The sequence below is a fragment of the Panulirus ornatus genome, chromosome 64, assembly GCF_036320965.1.
Source record: "Panulirus ornatus isolate Po-2019 chromosome 64, ASM3632096v1, whole genome shotgun sequence".
NCBI lineage: Eukaryota > Metazoa > Arthropoda > Malacostraca > Decapoda > Palinuridae > Panulirus > Panulirus ornatus.
Genome location: NC_092287.1, coordinates 3,679,766 through 3,703,092, shown reverse-complemented (window position 1 = coordinate 3,703,092; position 23,327 = coordinate 3,679,766). Strand labels below are relative to the sequence as shown.

The 23,327-nt window shown below is 49.9% G+C and overlaps 1 protein-coding gene and 1 long non-coding RNA gene across 6 annotated transcripts in view; one reads left to right on the top strand and one right to left on the bottom strand.

Annotated features, from left to right (window-relative positions):
- Window positions 1-5,558, top strand: part of LOC139746316 (uncharacterized) — a 146,326-nt gene extending 140,768 nt beyond the window's left edge. For both annotated transcript variants that reach the window (XR_011712134.1, XR_011712133.1), the window contains one exon: window positions 5,435-5,558. This is a non-coding gene — a long non-coding RNA (uncharacterized lncRNA). The remainder of the gene's footprint in view (window positions 1-5,434) is intronic.
- The window catches only part of LOC139746315 (uncharacterized), a 174,368-nt gene that overhangs the window by 22,324 nt on the left and 128,717 nt on the right, over window positions 1-23,327 (bottom strand). For all 4 annotated transcript variants that reach the window (XM_071657442.1, XM_071657444.1, XM_071657441.1 and 1 more), the window contains one exon: window positions 1,862-3,102. In XM_071657442.1, the coding sequence (XP_071513543.1) occupies window positions 1,862-3,102 (1,241 nt within the window). The remainder of the gene's footprint in view (window positions 1-1,861; window positions 3,103-23,327) is intronic.

Sequence of the window (23,327 nt, the reverse complement as noted above, 5' to 3'; positions counted from 1 at the left end):
CCTCAGGATGTGGAGAGAACGACTTAAGGCGGGGAGACACCTTCCTCTCCTGCGTCACAGAATGACGTCTGTGCAGCGGATGCGACAGAAATACTCTCAGCGGCAGCAGGAGCTTCCGACACAACACATAGGCACTGCATATCTACGTGGATTACTGCTGCCTTCACGGAGAACACTCCCCAACGCTGAAGACGGGGAAGTAACAATGACACACACACACTCTTGAGAAAATGAATGGTAAAAACTCCTGCTCTCTCTCTCTCTCTCTCTCTCTCTCTCTCTCTCTCTCTCTCTCTCTCTCTCAAAAACACACACACACACAAAGGAGGACCTGGAAAATGGACGATTTGACAACTTGCCGTAGAAGCTTAGGCGATGGAAGCGGAAGCCTCGCTAGGAGAACACTGAGAGAACAGTGTTCTCTAGCGATGGAACAAGAATAACACTACTGAGAGGTGACACTACAGCTGAAGAAAAATAAATCATTTAATATATCTGCTGAAGAGTATTGACTGTATTGACACGATGGTCGATCATACAACAACGTGTACCATGACATAGGTACTAATGGCTATATAACTAAACGACGTAGTCATACCAAGCCCACAAATGACTTTAACGTATACGATACATTTATGATGAAAACCTTAAAACCACAGAGAAATACCTGCACACCCAAGGACCATAAAAGCTACCGATAATGATTGAAAACAAACACAACCTACAACTGAAAGACCTCCACGAACGACTCCCAAAGGGGAATTTCTAGGGAAGAGCCCCGCCTCTCGTACGGCTGTTCAACGTTCCACGTCCGTTCCTCATGACGACGCACACCTCTATATTTGTTGTTGTACATGTTCGTTGTGATGGGAGGACCCGGGGCATCACAACGGCCGGACGTAAGACAGTCAAGAACCCACAAAGAACGAAGCCTCCCATCAGTTAGATCAACGCCAGGAACTGCCACCACCACCCAACCAGGAAGTACGTCTCTCTCTCTCCCTCGCTACTAGGTGTCACGTCTCAAACGGAAATCCGACGCGGGTCCAGGAAGTTCAGCAGCACACCACACCCGAATGTGTCAAGCTTTCCTTTCATGTCGAGAGATTCCAGTGACAAGACTGAAAGTCCTCACCAATGCCTGGTCTTAGATATTAAAAGGGAAAATAAATTAATATTATACGATCATAAGGAAAAGTAGATTTATGGAGGAAAAGCAACTATTGGGCACTGTGGGTTTTGCACAGTACGGGTGCTGGCAACTGTCACACGCAGGAATCTTCAACCACCACACAGGCAGCAGTCACGTCTGGTCGTTTACATACTGTGCCTTGCTTACCTTAGCCATCTACGACGCATTGGAGTGTTGCCTTACTTTCTACGAGGAGTACATCACGTCGTGTAATCTACGACTCCCGGTACAGGCTGTTGTCAAATCATTGCGTCACAGCAATCCCTGCTTGCCTGAAGCGTTTCATGACTCAAATATTCTTTATCCACAGGTAATATATATATATATATATATATATATATATATATATATATATATATATATATATATATATATATATACAGGTATGCAAGTCTGGCTTTCCAGCAAGGCCACACACCCATGTCTCACACCAACAACCCAACCCCACAACTTCACCTTAACATTCTCCTTATGATTCTGGTCTTGAACCCCACTGGGAAACGCCCTAAAAATGTCGCGCGCCCCGGCTCTAACTTGAGTAAGAAGGCGTGTATAGTGAGGCGACGCATGACGACCTCGACGACAAGAGAGAGCGACGACAGTGAAGAGGAACCTACGACAAGGAGGGAGCCACGACAGAACCACCTGTACCATGAACATGCTGCCTACCTTATCTGTGTCATCATCCTCATGACTAGATGCGGAGGTGTTGTGGTGCGTGGTGGTGATGGTGGTGTTGGGCGGCTTGGGCGGCGTCTGGGGAGGGTCGTGGGAGGCAGTGGTGTCCGGGGAGGACCTGAGACCCTGTAGCCGCCTCCTCTCCTCGGCGGTGGCCGCCGTCAGGGCCCTCAGGCCGCCCCTGCCCAGGGTCATGCTGGTTGGTACCGTGGGAGGCGACGTGCGACCCTGGTGGTGCTTGTGTCGGTCTAAGGTGCTGGTGCGGTGAGCGGGTGTGTGGCTGGAGTGGACGGGTGCGTGGGGGCTGGTATGGGCGGGGGATCGTGGGTCTATAGGGGGCGGCTCTTCCCAGATGCAGGAGTCAACACAGGAGGAGATCCTGGCTCGCCCTCCATTAGGTCTAGCTGGGACAGCTGGCCGCTGTGTTGTCTGCTGCTGCGGCTGTGGTTGAGGCTGTGGCTGCTGCTGCACTCCCTTCTGGTAGCGTCGTCCTAACACTCCTGGCGGGGCGGGTGAAGGGGACTGGTGGGGCGCGTCTCGGGTGTGCATCTTGATGACATGGTCCGCCACGATCCGCGGCTGCTGCTGCTGTTGCTGTGAGGAGTTCGAGTCGTGTCGCTTGAGTGCGTGCTGTGTGGAGGAGCAGGTATGTGGGTACTCCTCGACGGGGGGAGGAGGGGGTGTCGCATCCCCCTGGCGGTCGCTGCCGGCGTATGTGTCGCTACAAGTCTCGCTGAACGCCTCGTCCTGGCACGACGACCCTCCGCTCGACGACGAAGATGAGGAGGAGGAAGAGGACTTTGTTGACGGGGGTGGAAAGGCTTCGTCGTTGTCACTTCCCGTGACGCCAGAGTCCTGCTCGTCGTCCCGGTCGCCGCACCTCCTGGCCCACTCTAGCACCGCGCGGGAGTCCACCCACTGGCGGTTGGGTGGCGCCCACTCGTCGTCCATGTCACAGAGGGACATGGCACGGGTCTGGCGCGACCTGCCGCGCCCTAGCCTGGCGCGGAGGGCGTGTAGGGGCCCACTACTGCCGGTGCTGCTGCTGCTGGTAGGGGTGGCGTGGGCGCCGTCCCTCTGCCGCATCATGTGTACTCTATCCTCCCCGCCCACCAGCCCCTCGTGGTCGGGTGTGGGTGTGACCACGTGTCGTGCTGGAGACCCGATATTCCGCCATCGTGACACGAGCGACGACCACTGGCTTTCCACACGACGACGGAATCGAGGAGACCCTGTTGGAGGAGAGACAAGAGATGTTAGAGACATGGGCATCATACACACAGTACTAGTGTACATCAAACATCCAACACAGACAAACAATGATCAACAAACAGTGATACTAGTCCTGTTATCCCCCGTAAATAATGACACGTCAAAAATTTCTGGTTGAATGAAGCAACACAACCGAGAGAAACTTTCCCCCTAAAGACAAGACACTCCTGAATGACGCACGCACATTTTTTTGTCTGTCTGTACGTACGTACGTACGTACATCTTGCTTTCGTCACGTTCTGAACTGTGGTGGAACACTGTATCCCGTGCTGGCTGTATTCTGAAAGGCAGGATTACGTTCTATACTGTTTTATACTACATTACAACATTTTTTTTTTTTTTTTTTGGGGGGGGGGGATGGCGAACGTAAACTATACATACGTCAAATCGTCACTGAAGTACGTCTGAAAGCAGACGGTTCGACTCTGATATACGGAGGCCTGGCCATCTTAGCCAGGGTCGTACCGTCGTGCTCTGGGGTTGTTCCACCGGACTCAAGGGGCTACGCATAAGACACGTAATGCACAGAGGTATACAGCTTTGGCACGTGATGTTCCAGTGTCAACACCATGAAAATAACAGTATATATGTCGCGAGAACCTAACCTCTCCTGCACTGACAGACTCATTATAGCTAGACAGACTACGGTTCTGGGAAACTGCCTAAGAATAGGCCCCAAGACCACAGCACACAACCACCTGGACGACGCATTCTTCACCACCAGCGTTCCTCTCTGATCGCGTCCGTAACATGGACACTGCAGGAAACATGACGGCTAAGGTCGTGGTAGTATGGATAACCGGTAGTAACATCACAAGTTTCCGAAATGTTAACACTCGTTGCATCATGTTCTTCGCCACTCAAGGGACACGATGATGAGTCAATACTATTACAGGACAAGTACACGGCTTACAGTCACCAACTGAGAATTGTTACGGGAAAAGTAAAGACCTGAGCATTACACAAGGCTACAGAGCCTGGCGGATGTGGGGTACTGACATACACAGTAGATACATAAACCAGTGTGTCACTGGTTTGATACATAAACGTATTCACTCCCATGTATCTTACATATGACACGTTCACTATAACCAATCATACGAAACTTAACCGTGGGATATTTGCGCAGTGTTCGGAGACAACACAAATTCCTGAAACACATGGAGGAAGAACATGCCATACTTACTACTATACTAGTGCCGTAAAAACCCAGGCATGGGTGGATGTTGGGTTTATAGCCTCACGTTAGGGGTTGGGGCGTATATACTACCACACAGCTAAAAGTAATAAGTGTAAATAAAAAACAAAAACAAGGCAAGGCGAAATGGTAAACTTCAAACTATAAAGACTACGTTACGTGCTATCCTGGCAGCAGCTCCGTCAACCATTAAATTACAGTCTGGGGTAAATGGTTCTGAGCCACGAAGAAAATTACTATCCCCTCCTCAACCATGGAGGGGAGACACCCACCCATCCACCTCCTCCCCACCACCAGCAGGGTCCAACCTCCCTTTTACCCATTATCTCCTACCAAGACGCACCGCCGCACATTACGTATCTCTCCCAAACAGGAAGACATTACCCCATTTCCCCTCATTATCTCGCTGGGCCATATACTAATTAGCCAGTAATGCCCACGTGGTCTACACACTTCAGTGCCTCCCCCCCCCCCCCACAGACCTATGACGACCAGCACACTTTCCTACCTCCTGCAGCCAGACAGACGCGAGTACAGACACACAGACAGACTGGAGTACCCTTGGGTACACAATGAAAAATCCGGGAAGGCCCGTTGGTCTACGATTATCTGCGGTATATTTCTGTCTGCAGCTTATCTAAATGGACGAGGTAAGGACACAGGAGTACGAAGGCTCTCTCTCTCTCTCTCTCTCTCTCTCTCTCTCTCTCTATGTGTGTGTGTGTGTGTGTGTGTGTGTGTGTGTGTGTGTGAGTGTGTGTGTGTGAGTGCGTGTGTGTGTGTGTGTGTACTATTACAATATAGGGGAGTTTTACAGCCGTGGGGACCCTTCTTAAGCCTCCTACAACTTTTTAAACTGCATAACTTCAGCATCCGTGATTACCTCAATGATTAAGGATGTTCATTCACAACATGGATCTTATAAAATCAATTTTCTACGGGGTCTTTCTATAAGTTTCCTGTTTACTGGTTCCTCTGTCTCTGCATGTTTGAAAATGTATATTGTCGACAATGTCAATAGTAAATTTCCATGATGGTCAAATTTTATGGCCCCCAGCCCCTCCCCTATGACTGAGATTTCTCTCTCATTTCAGGTGCTGTCTTGGCTGCCCTCCGCTGGACCTTCTCTATTACTTGTGAGGTGACTGAATTTGAGATGAATATTATGATATACATATACTAACAATTCTCTAAATTAATATAAAATCCTAGTCATTCTTTATGTCTTTCATGACCTCGGCATCATCCGCAAACAATCGAGTCCGCAAAGATCAAGCAGATCAACAACGGCCACAGGACTCTGCCCTGCGGAACACCACAGGTTATTACCCCAGACCCACTCAGGTGAGGCTCATATCTGACCATGAGTCGTCCTCTGTCCCTTCCACAATGACACTTTTTTTTTATGCGAACCAAATACCTCTTCCCTTAACCTCTGAAATTTAGCTTGTTTACTTGTTTCTGCGGAAACTCCCGGCACTTTAGGAACATATAATCCAGCCAACCATCTTTTATCTAAAAGACAAGCACAGTTATCAGCAAGTCCATCATATTTCTTGCGCATGACCTCATTTCTCTGAAATCGTGCTGTTGTTTCTGTATATCACGAATCCTGACGGTATAGAGTTCAAAGCCGCATGATGGCATGGAAAAAAAAAAGAACAGCTGGTTCTCTACGAACATAAAACACGGAATCAAAACAAAGCTTTCTGTAGCAGCCCCACCACCATCATCATCTGGAGGAGGAGCGCCACATCCTGCAGGGCGCTTCCGGGAGCGTCCTGCGGCTCCTGAAGGAGTGAGTCATGACCAACAAACTCGTAAAAAGAGAACCGGTCTGTTTCCTGTTCTCACGCGGCTCAATGGACAGGTGTACACAGCAGACCCCGTCTTGAATGGAAACGCACTCATTCAACCCTGTCTCAAGTCTGATTTACATGTTTACATGTCTTGATTTACGTTAAAGCATTTTGTTAGGATGACTGCCAGTATATTTATGTTCCCATTTTCATATACATATTTACCCAAGGCAGTAACAACACCAAGTCATGCACTTAATTAATCACCTGCCAATCGTGGGACACTGGAAAAGTACAATTATGGGACTCATCTACGGCTCTTTATGTGTATTGGTGTATTGTGCTTAAGACCTTTCTTAATTACATAATAATAATAATAATAATAATAATAATAATAATAATAGCAACAGTAGAGAGAACCAGCTTTCGTGTGCTCCGACGTTGACAAATTGTTCTCCCAATTCCACCAACAGACTGACCTAATCACCCCATCAATTTCCCTTTACACCTCCCCGATCACGATCAATCAACGCCCCCACACACCACCTACCCCTCACACTCTCACCTCATCCCCACTCACCGGTTCCCAAACGCATGGACACAGATTCGAACCTGTGCGAGAAATAAGGTGGACGCAATCGTATATGCTACTGCGTTATTTCTATTATTACGTCTACAACTAGCTACAACCACAACCAAGCCTTTAAAACTCTTAACAACTACTGACAACTTCATTTTACAAGCCAGGGTTTCGAGTGGGTCTTTGCCCGTGACCAGACTGTCGTTAAATTAAAAGCACAAATCATAAAACCTGATTACAACCAACTAACTACAAGCGGCCGCCTGAGACAGACGCGTACAACAACCCCGTCACCAGGCTGGTAGTACACGACAGTGTCAGCTGTGTGCTTGTTCACAACCACAAACTCCCAGCCACGCCTGCACACTGTTACAAGCTGGACAACACAACCATTACCATAACTACCACCCAAACAACCACTACCCATAACAACCACACAGCCACCCCTCTTTGACAGGTTACCACAACATGTTTTAAGCCCCCCCAGAAGCTGCCATGCAGGAGCTGCGTGCCAGAGGGTCGTAGAGCAGGAGAAGCGAACCATATCCGGTGGGAGACGAAGAGGACTAAATGAAGTCTGCCTCTGGTCGTGGATACGCCCCTGGTGCTTAGGACTCTCACATTCCACACTACACGGGAAACACTTTACCACCAACGCAGCCCCAGTTCCTGTCTCTCTCTTCACTGGAAGAGATGAACACGGGCGGGAAAACTCCTTGAGGCTCCTATCTTTACTTAGCTTTGCACCACAGTAGAAAGATCCCCCTCCCCCCACTGGTTCCAGATGACAACATAAATGCTTTATACACACCAGAGGAAAAGATCAGTTCTGAATCTTACCTTTCCTTATACAACGGTTACGTATAATCGACAAAATTAACTTGTATTCATAGTGTTTAATCCAACACCTCGCCAACGGTAGTATATATATATATATATATATATATATATATATATATATATATATATATATATATATTATCCTTGGGGATAGAGGAGAAAGAATACTTCCCAAGTATTCCCTGCGTGTCGTAGAAAGCGACAAAAACGGGAGGCAGCGGGAGGCTGAAAATCCTCCCCTCTCATTATTCATTTTTCCAAAAGAAGGAACAGAGAAGGGGGCCAAGTGAGGATATTCCCTTAAAGGCACAGTCCTCTGTTCTTGGCGCTACCTCGCTAATGCGAGAAATGGCGATTATAAAATATATATATATATACTTAACAGAACTCAAAACACTTCAACAATCGCAAAATTAATTTCTTTTTGAACATCGTCAATTCTTAATGGAACGGTCGAGTCATGACGTCACTAATATTTGTAAACACTGTCAGAGCCTCTTATGAGTTGAACGTCACGGGGTGGGCTTCACCCCATCACGCTTACCTGTTACTATGGTAATCAACGCCCAAGAGTGACCCCTCCATGGCTGATTGCTTGGCCGTAACGACCGCGTGACGTCATCTGGCCCTCCTCAAAGGCGTGTTCGGGTGTAGAAGAATACGATCACAACATCCGGTGGAATGGGGATGTGGGAAGGGGGGAAACGCCAGGATTTTTGGAAGCGTATGACGTGGAACAGGAAGAGGAGGAGGTAGTAGAAGAGGAAGGAGAAAAAAAAAAAAGAAAGAGAAGGTAGTAGAAACTAGGGAGAGAGGAAGGTGGAGATGGAGGGAGGTAGGGTGAACATCCCCAGGTGTAGCCAGAGACAAAAACAACATGCCTGACAAACCGGTTTTCAACACCCCCCCCTACCCACAACACCACCCCAAGACTGGCCACGGAAGTCATCTCAGCACGCACGCCCGTCCCTACCTGACCACGCCAACGTACGCACGTCTCTACGTGACCACGCCCACCTCTCTATATAACCACGCCAACATACGCATGTCTCTAAGAGACCACGCCCACCTCTCTATATGACCACGCCAACATACACATGTCTCCACCTGACCACGCCCACCTCTATCTGACTACGCCAATATAAGCATGTCTCTCTCTAGTTGACCACGCCTATCACTCTCCCTGACCACGCCCATCTGCGTCAGTACCACACACGAGTGTACTGAGCACCAAGATATGACCCCCACTAGACCTTAACTCACATCTTGCTCCACCATGTACCAGACCAGCTGGCCAGGTTACATACCACATAAGAAAAGGAAGACCCCGGGGTGGGAGTTCTACGCTCGTGTGTTCCAGCCTCGTACGCACCTACGCACCAGCTTGACACTCCAGGAGGCTGGCTTGGACCATACACGAGGGGGAAGGGGGGAGAAACAAGGGCGAACTCAGGTGACAGTGTGTGGTGGCGACGACCTTCTCTCTCTCTCTCTCTCTACACGTGAGGTAGTAGTCAATACATACAATGAAGAGACTAACCCCCCCCCCCCCCCGAGTGTATGACTGATAAGAGGAGGTGTAGCAGGAGATGAAGAGCCGAGGGGGGGAGGGGGGTTACGACCCACCCCTCAGGACATACTCGTTGAAGACAAAAGTTCATCAGACGTACTCGCCTGGCACGCACGGCCCGCAGAGCCAAACCAAAACCCGGGGGAACCTGTCTGATAAGTGAGAGAGAGAGAGAGAGAGAGAGAGAGAGAGAGAGAGAGAGAGAGAGAGAGAGAGAGAGAAATGGATGAATGGGTTAATCTTGAACGAGGGGGAACGAGAGTCTGAGTATCTTGCACCAAAATGCTGAAGGAGTACTGGATAATATGTAGACAGATCCTGGGCTATGCGCAGCCTGACGCCCATGGTTCACAAGCTAATCACTATATCGTGGTTACTATTTACACGTATCTATCATTGCATTCCACAATTGTTGCAGAATGAGGTAGTGTCTTGGAGTCTATGGGGAAACGCCACATTCCTTGACCTCTGTCGTGGCAACACTGCTCGTCCTCAACCTCTACCCAGTACACCTCACAACGACCTCTCTCCCCCTTACGACGTCCTCTCCACCTCACAACGACCTCTCTCCCGCTCACAACGTCCTCTCCACCTCACAACGACCTCTCCCCACCTCACAACAACCTCTCTCCACCTTACAACGTCCTCTCGCCACCTCACAACGACCTCTCTCCACCTCACTCCTTCGGTAGGTGGCAACTTCTGCAGGAGGCAAAGTCCTCAGCAGTCGCACTGTTCCTCACTATCGTTCAAAGGAGACAACACTGCCATCTACTCCCCTAACGGGGGTCGCAATTTTGCTCCCCCGGTGTGAGGTCGAGGGCTGTGAGTCAGCCATTATACATCACTGTCTACAACGTCACTAGCAAACCATCTAAGACGCCCACCGTCAACAGCGACCAGGAACACTCACACCACAGCCTTACCAAAACACCAGCGGGTGGTGTCGACGAATCCGACCCGCCAACATAAGTACGAGCATAAACATCAAACTTAATACGTTTTCTTTATTCACGCCTTCCCCGGCCTCAGGCCAGGGGTGACTAACATAACCATATACGTCCTTTACCTTATAAAGGCTAACTAACTTAATGGTTCTCCCCAAGATTACCGTCTACGAGTGTACTTCTATAAGCGGACCACATATATAAGCCATCCACTATATCTCGTACCAGTAAAGACAGAAATGAATATATTAAGATTTCGAAGTCATGACTACATTCTCATTACCTGCATAATAAAGCACAATATATTAGAGAGAGAGAGAGAGAGAGAGAGAGAGAGAGAGAGAGAGAGAGAGAGAGAGAGAGAGAGAGAGAGAGCTGTGGTCAAGTAAACAAGGGTGTACAAACAGCCGACCATAACCAGATAAATCCCGGTTAATCCCTCCCTGTTATCGCCGTAATCCCACTGCCGTGACTCACTTTCTCCTGCTGTTATCTCTGACTTTATCTACCAGCTGACGTCTGCCTCTGCGTACGAACAGATAAAGTACGCGCGTATATAAAATCTCAACACTGTGACAGACAGACAGAGGTTGTGACTACATAATGTCCTACATATACATGGAACAGGTACTTGTACGTATTAAAAAAGGACAAAATTTTGGTATAATTCGTCTCCAGATGAGAGACGCGCCTAGTCGAAAGGGAGCAAAACCTGTTCGATAAACACCTGTTGCAGTCGATTCACCCTTGAAAGACCCGGAGGCCCTATTCTACCCGACCAGTTATATCCCATTTCCTGCCTCTCCAATCCCCCACCATAAAAAAAAAAACGCGAGGGAATTACGGAGCTCTATCCATCATCAGTTCCTATCCACCTTCCTCATAACCTATCCATCCTCTACTGCTCCCCGTAACTGAGCGACTCCGTCCCCCGTTTCTACCCTATTCTTCCCACTCCACACACTCCTCTACCCCCCCCCCCCCAATATTAACCTATCCCAAGAGTATCCACACTTCACACTATCCCCCATCGGCACCCGCCCCCTCCCCTCCAGCACCTTACCTGGCCAAAGCTGATACAGGATTAACATACATCTGCATGAAGCCATCCAAGGTACTATGGGTACACACACTAAGTGTGGCGCCCACACCGCTCCCACACACACACACTCTCCATAACTACCCCACTCGAAAACGATGGTACGACCCCCTGAGAATTGGTACGACCCCGAACATGACGGCGCGACCTTGAGCATGGCGGTGCGATCCTTGAGCACGACGGTATGAACGACCCTTGAAACACGACGGGATGACGATTCTTTGCGTTCGTCGTCCCCGCGAGCCGACGCGACGCCACTTTCGGCGGGACCGGGTCTCTCCACCCGACCGCAGTAGGGCGTCGAACCCGGCACCCACCAGGTGACCGCAGTAATCGAGCACACACACACACACACACCTCAACCGCCACCACACCGCCGCTCACCCGATCCGCGACACACGAGACGGGAAGACCCGCCACCAATCACTGCACGGAAATATTTCCCATAATTACGTCGTCAAATCAGATTCGCCAAGACTTGTAAGGACCTGCGATACAGAGATATTGCAAAATCACCTCATGGGATAACATACACACACACACACACACACACACACCGAAGACTTCACACAATGTATTACCAACATCTGTCTCCCAACCTGGCCTCCTCCAATAGTCACACAAGAGGAACCCCCCCCCCCCCCATCAACTACAACCTCATCAACAGACAACCACCTTTCCACCATCACAACCACCTCAAGAACAGCTCTGCTCTACCACACGACCAACACGACGTTCGTTGGTAAAATTGTGGCATTACCGTGTAACTTACAGGGAAAAAATGACTAATTTCTTAAAATTAAAATGTCACATTCCTTTATGCACCATATATATATATATATATATATATATATATATATATATATATATATATATATATATATATATATATATATTTCACATTTCAGGAGACGTCCTTGACAAGAATATCTAGTAATTGACCGAGACAAGTAAAAGTAAAAATCGACTGGCGTGTCAGAGAGGTTTTGAAAATGTAATGAAGTGTCGCGTGACACATGTCTGAGAATTCTCCATAAATTACGAGAAAGTATCCACTCTAAGGGAAAAAAAAAACTTGAAAATCTAAGTAAATGCATTAAATGCCAATATTAATATTCTTCAACCCTTCAAAACTACATCAGTCGACCTCAAATGCTTACAAGACGTTGTTATACACAGAGCCAATGGTGTTGTTCTTCAAGATATCACATGACCCCACGTCCAGCATGCCAAGGTCACAAAGGCCACGTATGACCCCATGTCCAGCAGCCAAGGTCACAAAGGACCCAACCATGACCCCGCATCCACACGGGGAGGAGACCGAGGTCCAGTAAGCCCACCCCTACCCCTCTCCCCAATACTACGACATGAGAGAGAGAGAGAGAGAGAGAGAGAGAGAGAGAGAGAGAGAGAGAGAGAGAGAGAGAGAGAGATAAACCAGTCCAGTATAAGTGTCTCCAATGGTGACTCTTAGACAATACGGTGTTACGTCAGAACACACCATTACCCTCACCCCTCCTATTGTCTGGCCCCACCCTCTCCTCTCCCTAGACCACCAACAATGGTAGAACGGAAGTCCAACTCCCCCCCCACACATCTCTACAGGCCACGATAAATATCACCCCACCACGTCCTCCTCCTCCTCCTCCCCAATATAAGACCTGACCACCCATTAACTCCCCCCCCCCCACCTACACACAATGTATACCCCCTACTGTTCCTGGGTCGCCACAACCATTCAAATCCGTCTCATCCGATCCACTACGACACGGCCCCTTCCACCCGATCCACTACGACACGGCCCTTTCCACATGTGTTTCTCTGCTCACCATCCACCACCACAAGCCCACCCCCCCTCCCTCACTCCACCATCCTCTTATAACAACAGTTAACAACGAAGCCCGCGTGTGTATCACCACATCACCCGTCACTACGAACACACTGGATGACCCGCTCCGCATCACCCACAGCCACTGTGCTACACACACGATACTCTTTACATGCACATCACTTCTGATCGGAAGCCATGACGGTAACGCTCTCTCTCTCTCTCTCTCTCTCTCTCTCTCTCTCTCTCTCTCTCTCTCTCTCTCTCTCTCTCTCCAATACCCGTACTTGAAATATTCCTAACATTGTATCAAGTATTCAAAGTATACACAAAGTCAAAAGACTAAAAACATTTATTTACCTTTTTTATATATTGTAAATTATCTATTTTTTTTTCTTCTTTCTAAATGTGATCTAACGCCCGTTTTTATGACATTTACATTACACAAACCACTTTTGTTCCGCACTAATTAAACAGAACGCAAGAATGCCACTTACACTGTGCCCATTGTGCAGCCCAACAGGGCAACGGGAGGCTACAACGGTAATAACAGAAGCTGGGGGAAGGGGGGGGGGGGACAACTACGTCGTTAGCCCGCAGGTGCTCACTATCATACAACAGCTCTGTCGCAACGCCGAGGTTACGACAGTCGTCTGTGGCCATCTGAACGTAACCAACGTACAAACTGCTATCTCACTTTCCTCTTAATTTTTTTTTTCTTAATACGACGGTACGATCCATGGGTGGGTAAGATGACCTGGCCTTTGACCTGACCCTTAGAAGATAGGCCAAAGGCCAGGTCATCATACCAAAGGGTCGTACAGCGTCGCTCAAGAACCGTACCGTCGTGGACCATGGATCGTACCGTCGCGAACCACGGGTCGTACCGTCGTACTCCAAAGGGGCCACACATCTCCCTTGTTCACCCTCCCCCCAGGATAGGGTGAAGGAAATGAAGGAAAACGTGCTGCACCAACCACTACCAGAAGGAAAATCAAGAAGATTGGCGATAGCGATATACAGAGCACACACGGCCCGGCCCAGGGACAGGTAATATCGCAGTGTTGGCGATACTGTCAAGACAGGTGAAGGGTACGAGAATACACGAAGTTGGTAATATTGGTCCATCTTTCTATCTATTGAACAAATGTTTCTATTTGGTCGAGACCAGAGACTTCGCTTCTATGAACGGGAGTTTGTTCTCTCTCTCTCTCTCTCTCTCTCTCTCTCTCTCTCTCTCTCTCTCTCTCTCTCTCTCTCTCTCTCTCTCTCTCTGTGTGTGTGTGAACGTAGCTAGGCGATACCGTTGCCTCACGCCAAAATCTGACTAAGTTGACCCTCTGTGGCCTCTGTAATCCTTTTGACGCAACCGCTCACAGGAGGAGCAAAGGGGGGGGGGGGGGGGGTGCACGATAAATTCGCCGGGGTTTCCGGCACAAATCAGACCATATGAAGGATACGCTACGCTACGCAGGCGAGAGGAAAACCTGTAGCTGCACAGTTAATACCCCAGTACACACACACACACACACACACACACACACACACACACACATGGAAAACGGGCGGCACACGCGCTGCCGACACGTGCTGGATCCCTGATGCGGGCACGTGTGGACTGACGAGCCTCTACAGTGACCTCCCCGGTCTGGCGTGAGGGGGTCATGACCTGTACTGTACGTGTTCGCCAGGGGGGAGAGTGTGGGGGATATAATCCGAGGGAGGGGGCTAGAAGGAGACAGTGAAGAACCAAAATTCGAGAAAAGGTAGAGAGGTAGATTATGGGAAAGAGAGAGTAGAGGTAGATATCAGGAAGGCGAGAGGTCATGGTAGAGTGGTAAGAAGACCAGACGTATGAGAGGCGAGTCAGGAAGTACGACGATGAGGGGAGGGGTCAAAAGGTCGGTCTGAGGAACCGGGAGGGGGGATAGGGGTCAAGGTTGTGGGCTACTGGGTCATGAAATGCTTAGGGGGTCGGCAAGTCTACAGCCCTCGCCTGACCCCGTCTGTCTGACTCTACACTGCTAACATCCATGTATACATCACACACACTCACACATACACACTCACACACGATGCATACTTAATAATAATAATAATAATAACACTACTACTAATAATAATAATAATAATAACACTACTAATAATAATAACAACACTAATAATAATAATAATAATAATAATAATAATAATAATAATAATAATAATAATAGCATAAAGACCCCATGAATATGAGGGGGGTGGAGCAACCCGCGGAAACAACGAGGAACGTACAGAGATTGTCTGCAGTCCTGACACCCACTGTCCCCCCCCCCTCCCCCCGCGTTAACAACCCTCACACAAACAATGTCTAAAGTTTTGTGAGGAGAGCAGGTGTGGTCCTACACCGGGGGGTCGTGACCCGCCTTGCCCCCCCAACAGGTGGTCCACGGGACCAACTCCACACCCCCCCCCCCACAAATATATTCACCCCTCCAGTAATTCAACACCATCCTCCTCGCCACTACACCACCACTTCAGTAAGTACAAAACAGTTTTTTCTTTCCCCCATTGGATGGCTACAGTAGCGGACGAGACCACAATCAAATGGCGACAACGCTTATATAAAGCATTATCTAAACCGGACACGAGACAGAGAGAGAGAGAGAGAGAGATAGATAGAGAGAGAGAGAGAGAGAGAGAGAGAGAGAGAGAGAGAGAGAGAGAGAGAGAGGGGGGGGGAAAAATATATTCAAGAAAGTTCTAGAGAGAGCGGAAAACCTGCCTCTTCTAAAGAAGGTCACGTCATAGTTGTTGGGAAAGACAGGAGAAAGTCTCTGGAATATATTCCAGAGTTTAGCCATGCAAGGAAAGAAACAGCCACATCATAACAACAGCCCACTCCCCTCCAGGTGCTGACGGACACACACACAAAGTGATCCTGTGTGATCCTATGGGGTCTTGCTCGTGATGGGGACACACGAGAGCAAGCCAGGTCTCGGAAGGCAAGAGATGGAAAGACTATCTAAAGAGGACGTGAAGTGGGCCCAACACGGCTCAGCTGAAGAAGTGGTCAAGTGCTTGAGGCCAGACTGGCAGCCAGAGTTGATGCGCGAGACTTTGCTTTTGGACTCTATTTCTGCTGCTGGAGTCGTCAGCTTGGGAGTACGTTGTGGTTACCTGCTGAGGAAAACGGTCGGTGAAAAAAGAAGCCGAGGTGCGGCTCGTCCCGTTAGTTAGGAGCGGCCAGGGTCGTTAGTGGGGTACGGGGGGAGGAGAGGAAGGTCCTAAACGTGTATATGACCACGCTCATTACATTGCAACGTGGGGCCCAACAGTGGCAACAGAAGGGTCAGCTACCCTCCACCTACGCCTGTGACCTCCTGCTGTAGGGGAGGAGGGGAGAAGGCGGCGATGGTAACCCGTGGGGGGAGGAGGAGGAGGAGGACGGTGTTCTAAGATCACAGCCTCCCACCGCACCTCCTTCCCATCCCACCTGCCTTATAAGGACCCCAGGGTGAGTGGCCACCACTCCCCACACACACACACCTCCCCCCACATGCTACGACGGGGGAGGAGGAGGAGGGGAAGGGGTTGATCCAGGCCATGAGGGGGCGCGTTGGCCCGCGAGCCAGTGGTAGCCCTACGCTTTCAGATGTACGAAGGGGACCCTAAGCTGCTGGGATAGATGGTCACTCGTGCACACACACACATGAAGGTCCCCCCAGGTTCTACAACGAAAGTCCCATACACTTAGGTTTAGCTCGCCCGCCCCCCGTATACCATATCACTCTTTAGTTCTTTCTATCCAGTGCACGCCTCTCACCCTACGGTAAGTTCGGGCCCGAATACACATTACAAAAGAAATCTACCTGACAGTACGACGAAAGACACCACTCAACACAGGAAAGAAGCACTTTACAACAAAATATTTACAATAAGATTTACAGAAGGTTAAAAAAAAACTGTGTGGAACTAACCTGTGACTAACACTGGAACGAAATATTGCTAATTAGACACCATATCCGTCCATCATGGATCCGCGTGATGCCTTCTTATGGATATGGCCTAAAGAACAACCCAGGTCCATTCCTTTACGCCTCATATCCCACGCTGTATATATATATTATGTGTGTACAAAAAGGCCTCAACCCTGCCTATGTCACTCGCGTGACCTCCGCTGCCTCAACGAGTGTATACTCGTGTGACTTCCACTGAGAGAGAACAGTGTCCCCCTCCGTGTGGTCAGCACGTCACACGGCCTTCAATCATGTGCTGGGAGGCGGATAGAGCAGGCCGACGCTCCCCCGAACACACACCTCCCCCCCATCAGGACATGGGAATACATCACCACCTTATGACACAAGACCAGAGACGTGGTGGTGTTCCTGTAGGTGACTTGCTCCCTCCCGTCCCGTCTATATCACCCTCAGTGTACGTACATTCCTACTATCACCCGGCCATGTCTCCCCTCCCACCCTCTCTCTCTCGGTTTTCTGTGGTCACCAACGCCCCAACAAGTGGAGACGACCTCCCCTCATCATCATTTCCACCACCGCTAACGATCTCCCGCCTTCTTCTCTACCCATCACCAACGACAACGTATCACACAGGTCACTGAGGGGGGGGGGGGGGGTCAAAGGTCACACGCCCTTCATGGGGTCATTACGGTCCCCTCTACAATCGGAGACACACATGCTAGGCTCTCCCTAGCTACACCTAACTCCTAGGATGTAGTTGCTAAGAGATACTGCAGGAATCTCCTGGGAAATCACGACGTGCGGAGCTTAGGAAACACCAATGTCCATTCCACCTCCACAAGCCGTTTTCTGTGGCTTTCTCCCTCGCGCTGTGGTGGAGGCTGTATAGAACATAAAGCAAGTTCTTCTCCGACCTTTGGGGATCAGAACAAGCGATAGGGTAAAAATTGGCGGAGAGAGAGAGAGAGAGAGAGAGAGAGAGAGAGAGAGAGAGAGAGAGAGAGAGAGAATGTCTACCTACGACGAAATTTGGCCAGGAAAGTAGGGCTAGCGCGTAGCGCTCACCGCATGCCTTGCCTGCTGAATCATATTGTTGAGAGAGAGAGAGAGAGAGAGAGAGAGAGAGAGAGAGAGAGAGAGGCCCCGCCCTCGCCATATATTGTCACTGTCGCTCTCTTGTCTGTCCCCAAGGGCGGGAACCCCGCCCACACCGCCTTAAACTGACGCCCTGAGGTCACTCGGGACACTTTATTGCCCCCTCCCCCCTCCCAACACCATCACTATCACCATCGTCCTCACCATCACCCACTCCACCATCGTCTTGGTCCTCACTATCGTTATTTCCGTCGTCCCAGTCACCATCGACGTCCCCATACCTTCACCATCATCTCAGTCCTAACTACACCTTCTTCACTATCCACGTCCGCTTCACTATCAACGTTACGGTCACCATCACCAAACAGTGACCACCATCATGGCCCCGGACTCTGAACTCCTTCCTCATATTCCCTCAAGCTATTGCCACTTTCGCTCTCCCTTCTCGAGGTATTTTACAAGCCACCTTCGTCTCACGTTCACCATCACGTTCGCAACACACGTTCTAAATAACAAGAAACGTAACAGGGAACACCATAAACCATCAGGATCTCTCAGGACAATATTAAAACACGAAAAGAAACCACAACAAAAACACCCACGCCATTAAAAAAAAAAAATAAACCTGCCATGGGTGTACAGGAAATAAAAAAAAAAAAAAAAAATTCGCCTTCATGAATAAGAAAGTGTCATAAAAAATGCCTTTTAAGAGAGACTATACGAGAAACATACATGTCGTGTCATCCCGGTAATGGAGGAGCCCAACACTTGACCTGACCTGACCTCTCCCGAAATTGACTAGAAAAACTGGTCTGTCATGGATGCATTAAATATGCAAATTTCATGACGGTCAGCTGGAGGTGGGTAGGGGGGTTTCGACTCCCACGGGTCAAAAAGGCTGTTCCTGGCCAACCCACCCACCGACGGTACGACCCCAGAGCACGACGGTACAACCCTAGAGCACGACGGTACGACCCTAGAGCACGACGGTTCGACCCTAGAGCACGACGGTACGACCCTTGTTGAGTGTGATGGCGTGAGCCTTTCAAATTCAGGTCTGACGTCAGCTGTTATACCCAAAGGTCGTACGGTCGGGGGTGATAAAGGATCGTACGGTCATATTCAAGGGTCGTACAGTCGTATTCAAGGGTCGCACTTTATATACCGACGCGTCGTGCTCAAAGAGTTGTATCCTCGTACTCATGGGTCGTAAAAATATTCCTGCAATACAGAAAGTCGTTCCATTATACTTGAAAAAAGATTAACGACCATTTCCAGAAATGGCCAAGGCTTCGTGCACACACCCTGGAGGTCGACAGTCAAACCATCGTCACTGTGGCAAACCTTCTCGTACTCCCTCCTCACCAGCTTCATGAATCCTGTACCCGTCACCTACAACCCTGCACACACGCAACTGTTGCTTTACACTAACAACAAATACGACGACAACACGGAAGGACCCAATGGTCCGTTGCTGCGAGAGAGAGAGAGAGAGAGAGAGAGAGAGAGAGAGAGAGAGAGAGAGAGAGAGAGAGAGAGAGAGAGAGAGAGACTGAATGACCTTCCGCAAACTCTGAAAAATGTATTTTAAAGCGAAACTCTTATAAGAGCGACTAAGTCATAACGGTAAACGAAGGAAAGGAAAAAAAATGAATCTCTGAAAATATCATAATGCAGGAGAGAGAGAGAGAGAGAGAGAGAGAGAGAGAGAGAGAGAGAGAGAGAGAGAGAGAGAGAGAGAGACGTGAGGCACACAGACGTCAGGATCCAGTCCACTGCGTTCTCAGAGTTACAACCCACAACACAAGAACAACACGATTTTATAATCTGGAATAATACAACCCACTGATGTCATGAGGTTCCCCACCCCACAGCTGTGCGGACCTAGGAGGGGGACGTCCCCCCCCCCTACAGCTGGTGCCAGTAGGTGGACATTCCCCTACAGCTGGTGCCAAGAGGAGGACATCCCCCGACACACAGCTGGTGCAAGGGTGGGGACATCCCCCGACACACAGCTGGTGCCCTCACCCGACAGGAGGTTCTCCTGGTGCACACCACAGGTCTTGCCACCACCCAAAGCCCCATCGTGTCTTGGGTGACGCCCTCCCCCACCTCCCCCAGAGGCAGCACCCGGATGTGACCCCAGGGACGTGAGAGGCCAGGCACCCGGGGGGTGGGGGGACTACTCCCCCAGGGCACAAGCCTGACCCCCAGCTTGACCCCGGCCACCACTGTGACCGCTCGAGACTCCACCACAGGAAAATAATAATTACATAAAATTCTTTCAGGGAAAATCATTTTGCACTTCAGAAAATTCTGGTAAAATCAACGATAAAATGTCGTCCAACCAAATTTGCGATACAGTAACATGTTTTTTTTCACCTTCAACACACTATATAAGAAACTTTACGTTACAAATTACATAACATCGTCCCCCATGTAACATAGTGTATGGGTTCACGACGGCCCACTGCTGAACATGGGCTTGTACGTGCACGTCATCAACAACACACAATAACACACTACCCTCTACTCCTCTCTCTTCAAAGAGCAACATACTGAGGGACGTGTTTTTCCGACGAGGTATATATACGTCCGACATATAAGGTGTTGGCTTGATGGCGTGTGTGTGTATGTACCATTACCGTGACCAACAGGTCTCGTCTGGGTCGAAAATGAATCTATTTTTTTTTCTTTTCTCGACAAAAACATTTGTGTAAGTTCCCCGACATGCATATAAATACCTCATCTACCTGACAGGGTCAGCGTCTCCTAATGGGGGGAGTCCTGTGCTCCTCCTTAAACCCACCCATGAACCAGCCCTCCGCCCACAGCACCCACTCATTACTCCACACCACCCAACTGTTCACCCCGAGCTACTACTAACCCAAGCCAAGCTACCACATCCACATCGCCGTCTCTCTCCCACGTCCAGCCACACAAACCACCACCCACCCCACAACACCCACCCTACAACTACAACCTCGACACCCGCACTCTCTACTCGGTCCTGAAGATTATATGTCATTCCAGCCATCAAGGCCACACCACACCACCCCGTACTCCACCCACTGCAGGAGGATGACATCATCGTCCGCCACTTGGAACACCTTTACAGCGCCCCCACACCCCACCTCACTCAACCTGAGCCACGGCTTGGAGGAGGAGGAGGAGGAGGCTACGATAAGCGAGGGGGTTGGGGGTGAAGAGGAGCCGACGCGAGCAGGACGGAGTGAAGAGCAAAAGCTGCCAAGCGTCCTTCCGACAGCCACTGCAGGAGATGCGACTCCAAAGAGACGCCGTGCTGGCTACCCTGTGCTAGACGGGTCGTAGGGTCATGAGAGAGAGAGAGAGAGAGAGAGAGAGAGAGAGAGAGAGAGAGAGAGAGAGAGAGAGAGAGAGAGAGAGACCTGACCTAAGAGGTTTCTCAGGGGTGACCGCTTGCTTGGTTGATATCCCACCCGGCTTCCTTGGTTTCTAACCCCCTCCACCCCACCCGTTTATTCTTAAGGTTTACCTCGAGTGTGGTGGTGCGTTGAGTGTGTGGTTTACCAACATATTCTGACGTGGTCAAAGGCGTGTATAGGCATTACACTCTTACCTTGTGTGTGTGTGTGTGTGTGTTGCATGATGTCCATATAGGCGAGGCCCCCTACATATGCAGTAGAAAACGGGAGTTGGATCGTCTTTATCGCGGTTTTAGTCACTTGCGTGAAGACCCCGCCATTTGACGTCCTAGATCGATGTGGGTACATTGTCTGAGGAATCTCCTTGGTGAGGGATCGAACCGATTGAACACTCGGGTGATGAGCGAAGATGATGGTAAGTAAGTATGGTAGTTTGATGGTCCTTCTCCCTGCGGTGGGCGCTACGTGCTAGCCTGGCCGGGGCGAATCCTCGCATTCAAGACACTCGTACGAGTCTGTGGGTGTATGTTCGTTCTTACCCCAGTACTCATATTTACCCATTTACTCAATCGTGGAACTCACGAGCGTATGGCCATGCCTGATGGCTCGCCGGGGGACTGAGCAACGCCAGAACGAGAGAGAAGCTGAAATGAAATAGAGATGCGGGACTGAGAACCTACAGTACTACCCTCCCTACTGGGGTACTGGGGGGTCCAGGGTTAACATGCCACCCTCACCCACCCCCGTACTTTCAGTCAGTCTCCTTGGATAAGTTCTCGTGTCAGTAATCGCGCACTCAGGTCCCCCTCTACCACCCGCATCGTTTCACTAAGACTGTGTGAACTGCGTCGTGTGAGGCTGTTGAGCTCCGCCCGCATTTGATCCAGTGAATCATACTAGGTTTGGTGTATGATCCCCCCCAACACACACACACACTGTCTTGTGAGTTAGAACTCCGGGGAAGGAAGGGAGAGGGACAGAGATGTGAGAAAGCCATCGTCGTGTATACACACACGTCTGGTCTGTGGCGCACACCTTCTGTACAAGAAGATAAGCTGGTGAATATTGGTGTGGTGGAATACTCCCATTACTACCCCGGCCTGAGTTAGGGGACTGGGTATGGATGGTCGTACGCGGGTGTTTGCTCTGTACGACCCCCTCTCTCTCTCTCTCTCTCTCTCTCTCTCTCTCTCTCTCTCTCTCCAAGACTCCTTATCAGGAAAAAAAAATAAATGAGCATTCAAAAAGGGACTTGGGATCCCACATGGCTGAATGGCCCTATAGAATAGAGTTAAGGGCTCTTAACACACATGTCAACCCCCCCCCCCCTCTCTCTCTCTCCTTCTCCAGCAGCTGGTGCTTGAAGGGAGGACACCTCGAACACGGCACCTCCCTTATTCACCACCAGGGCCACACACACACCCACACACACACAACACAACACACGGAGGAAATGCCAATCAGAAAACGTGATGAGGAAACTCAATGTCCAAAATGCCCCGTCCTTCCAAGACCCCCCCCTCCCCCATCCATCTCGGTGTCCTAAGACACCCCCTCCTCCTCCCCTCGTCTCTCTCGTGAGGGGTGGTCGTGTGGGAGGTTAATGAGGTTGGCGAGGGGGTTTATGCCGACCTCCCACCTCCCGACACATGTGACTCGGGCTCCCTCCTCCTCCTCCTCCAAACACGTGACTCACCGCCAGGGGTGCAGGACAACCAACCACATGCCTCCCACGACCTCCTCATGGTCGAACATCCCCCTCACGCCTCCAGCCATTACCGCCCCTAAGGGATGTAAGGACTGTGTCACCCGGGGGGGGAAACAAACAACAACAAAAAATAGCAGATGACAGACGTCTGGGGT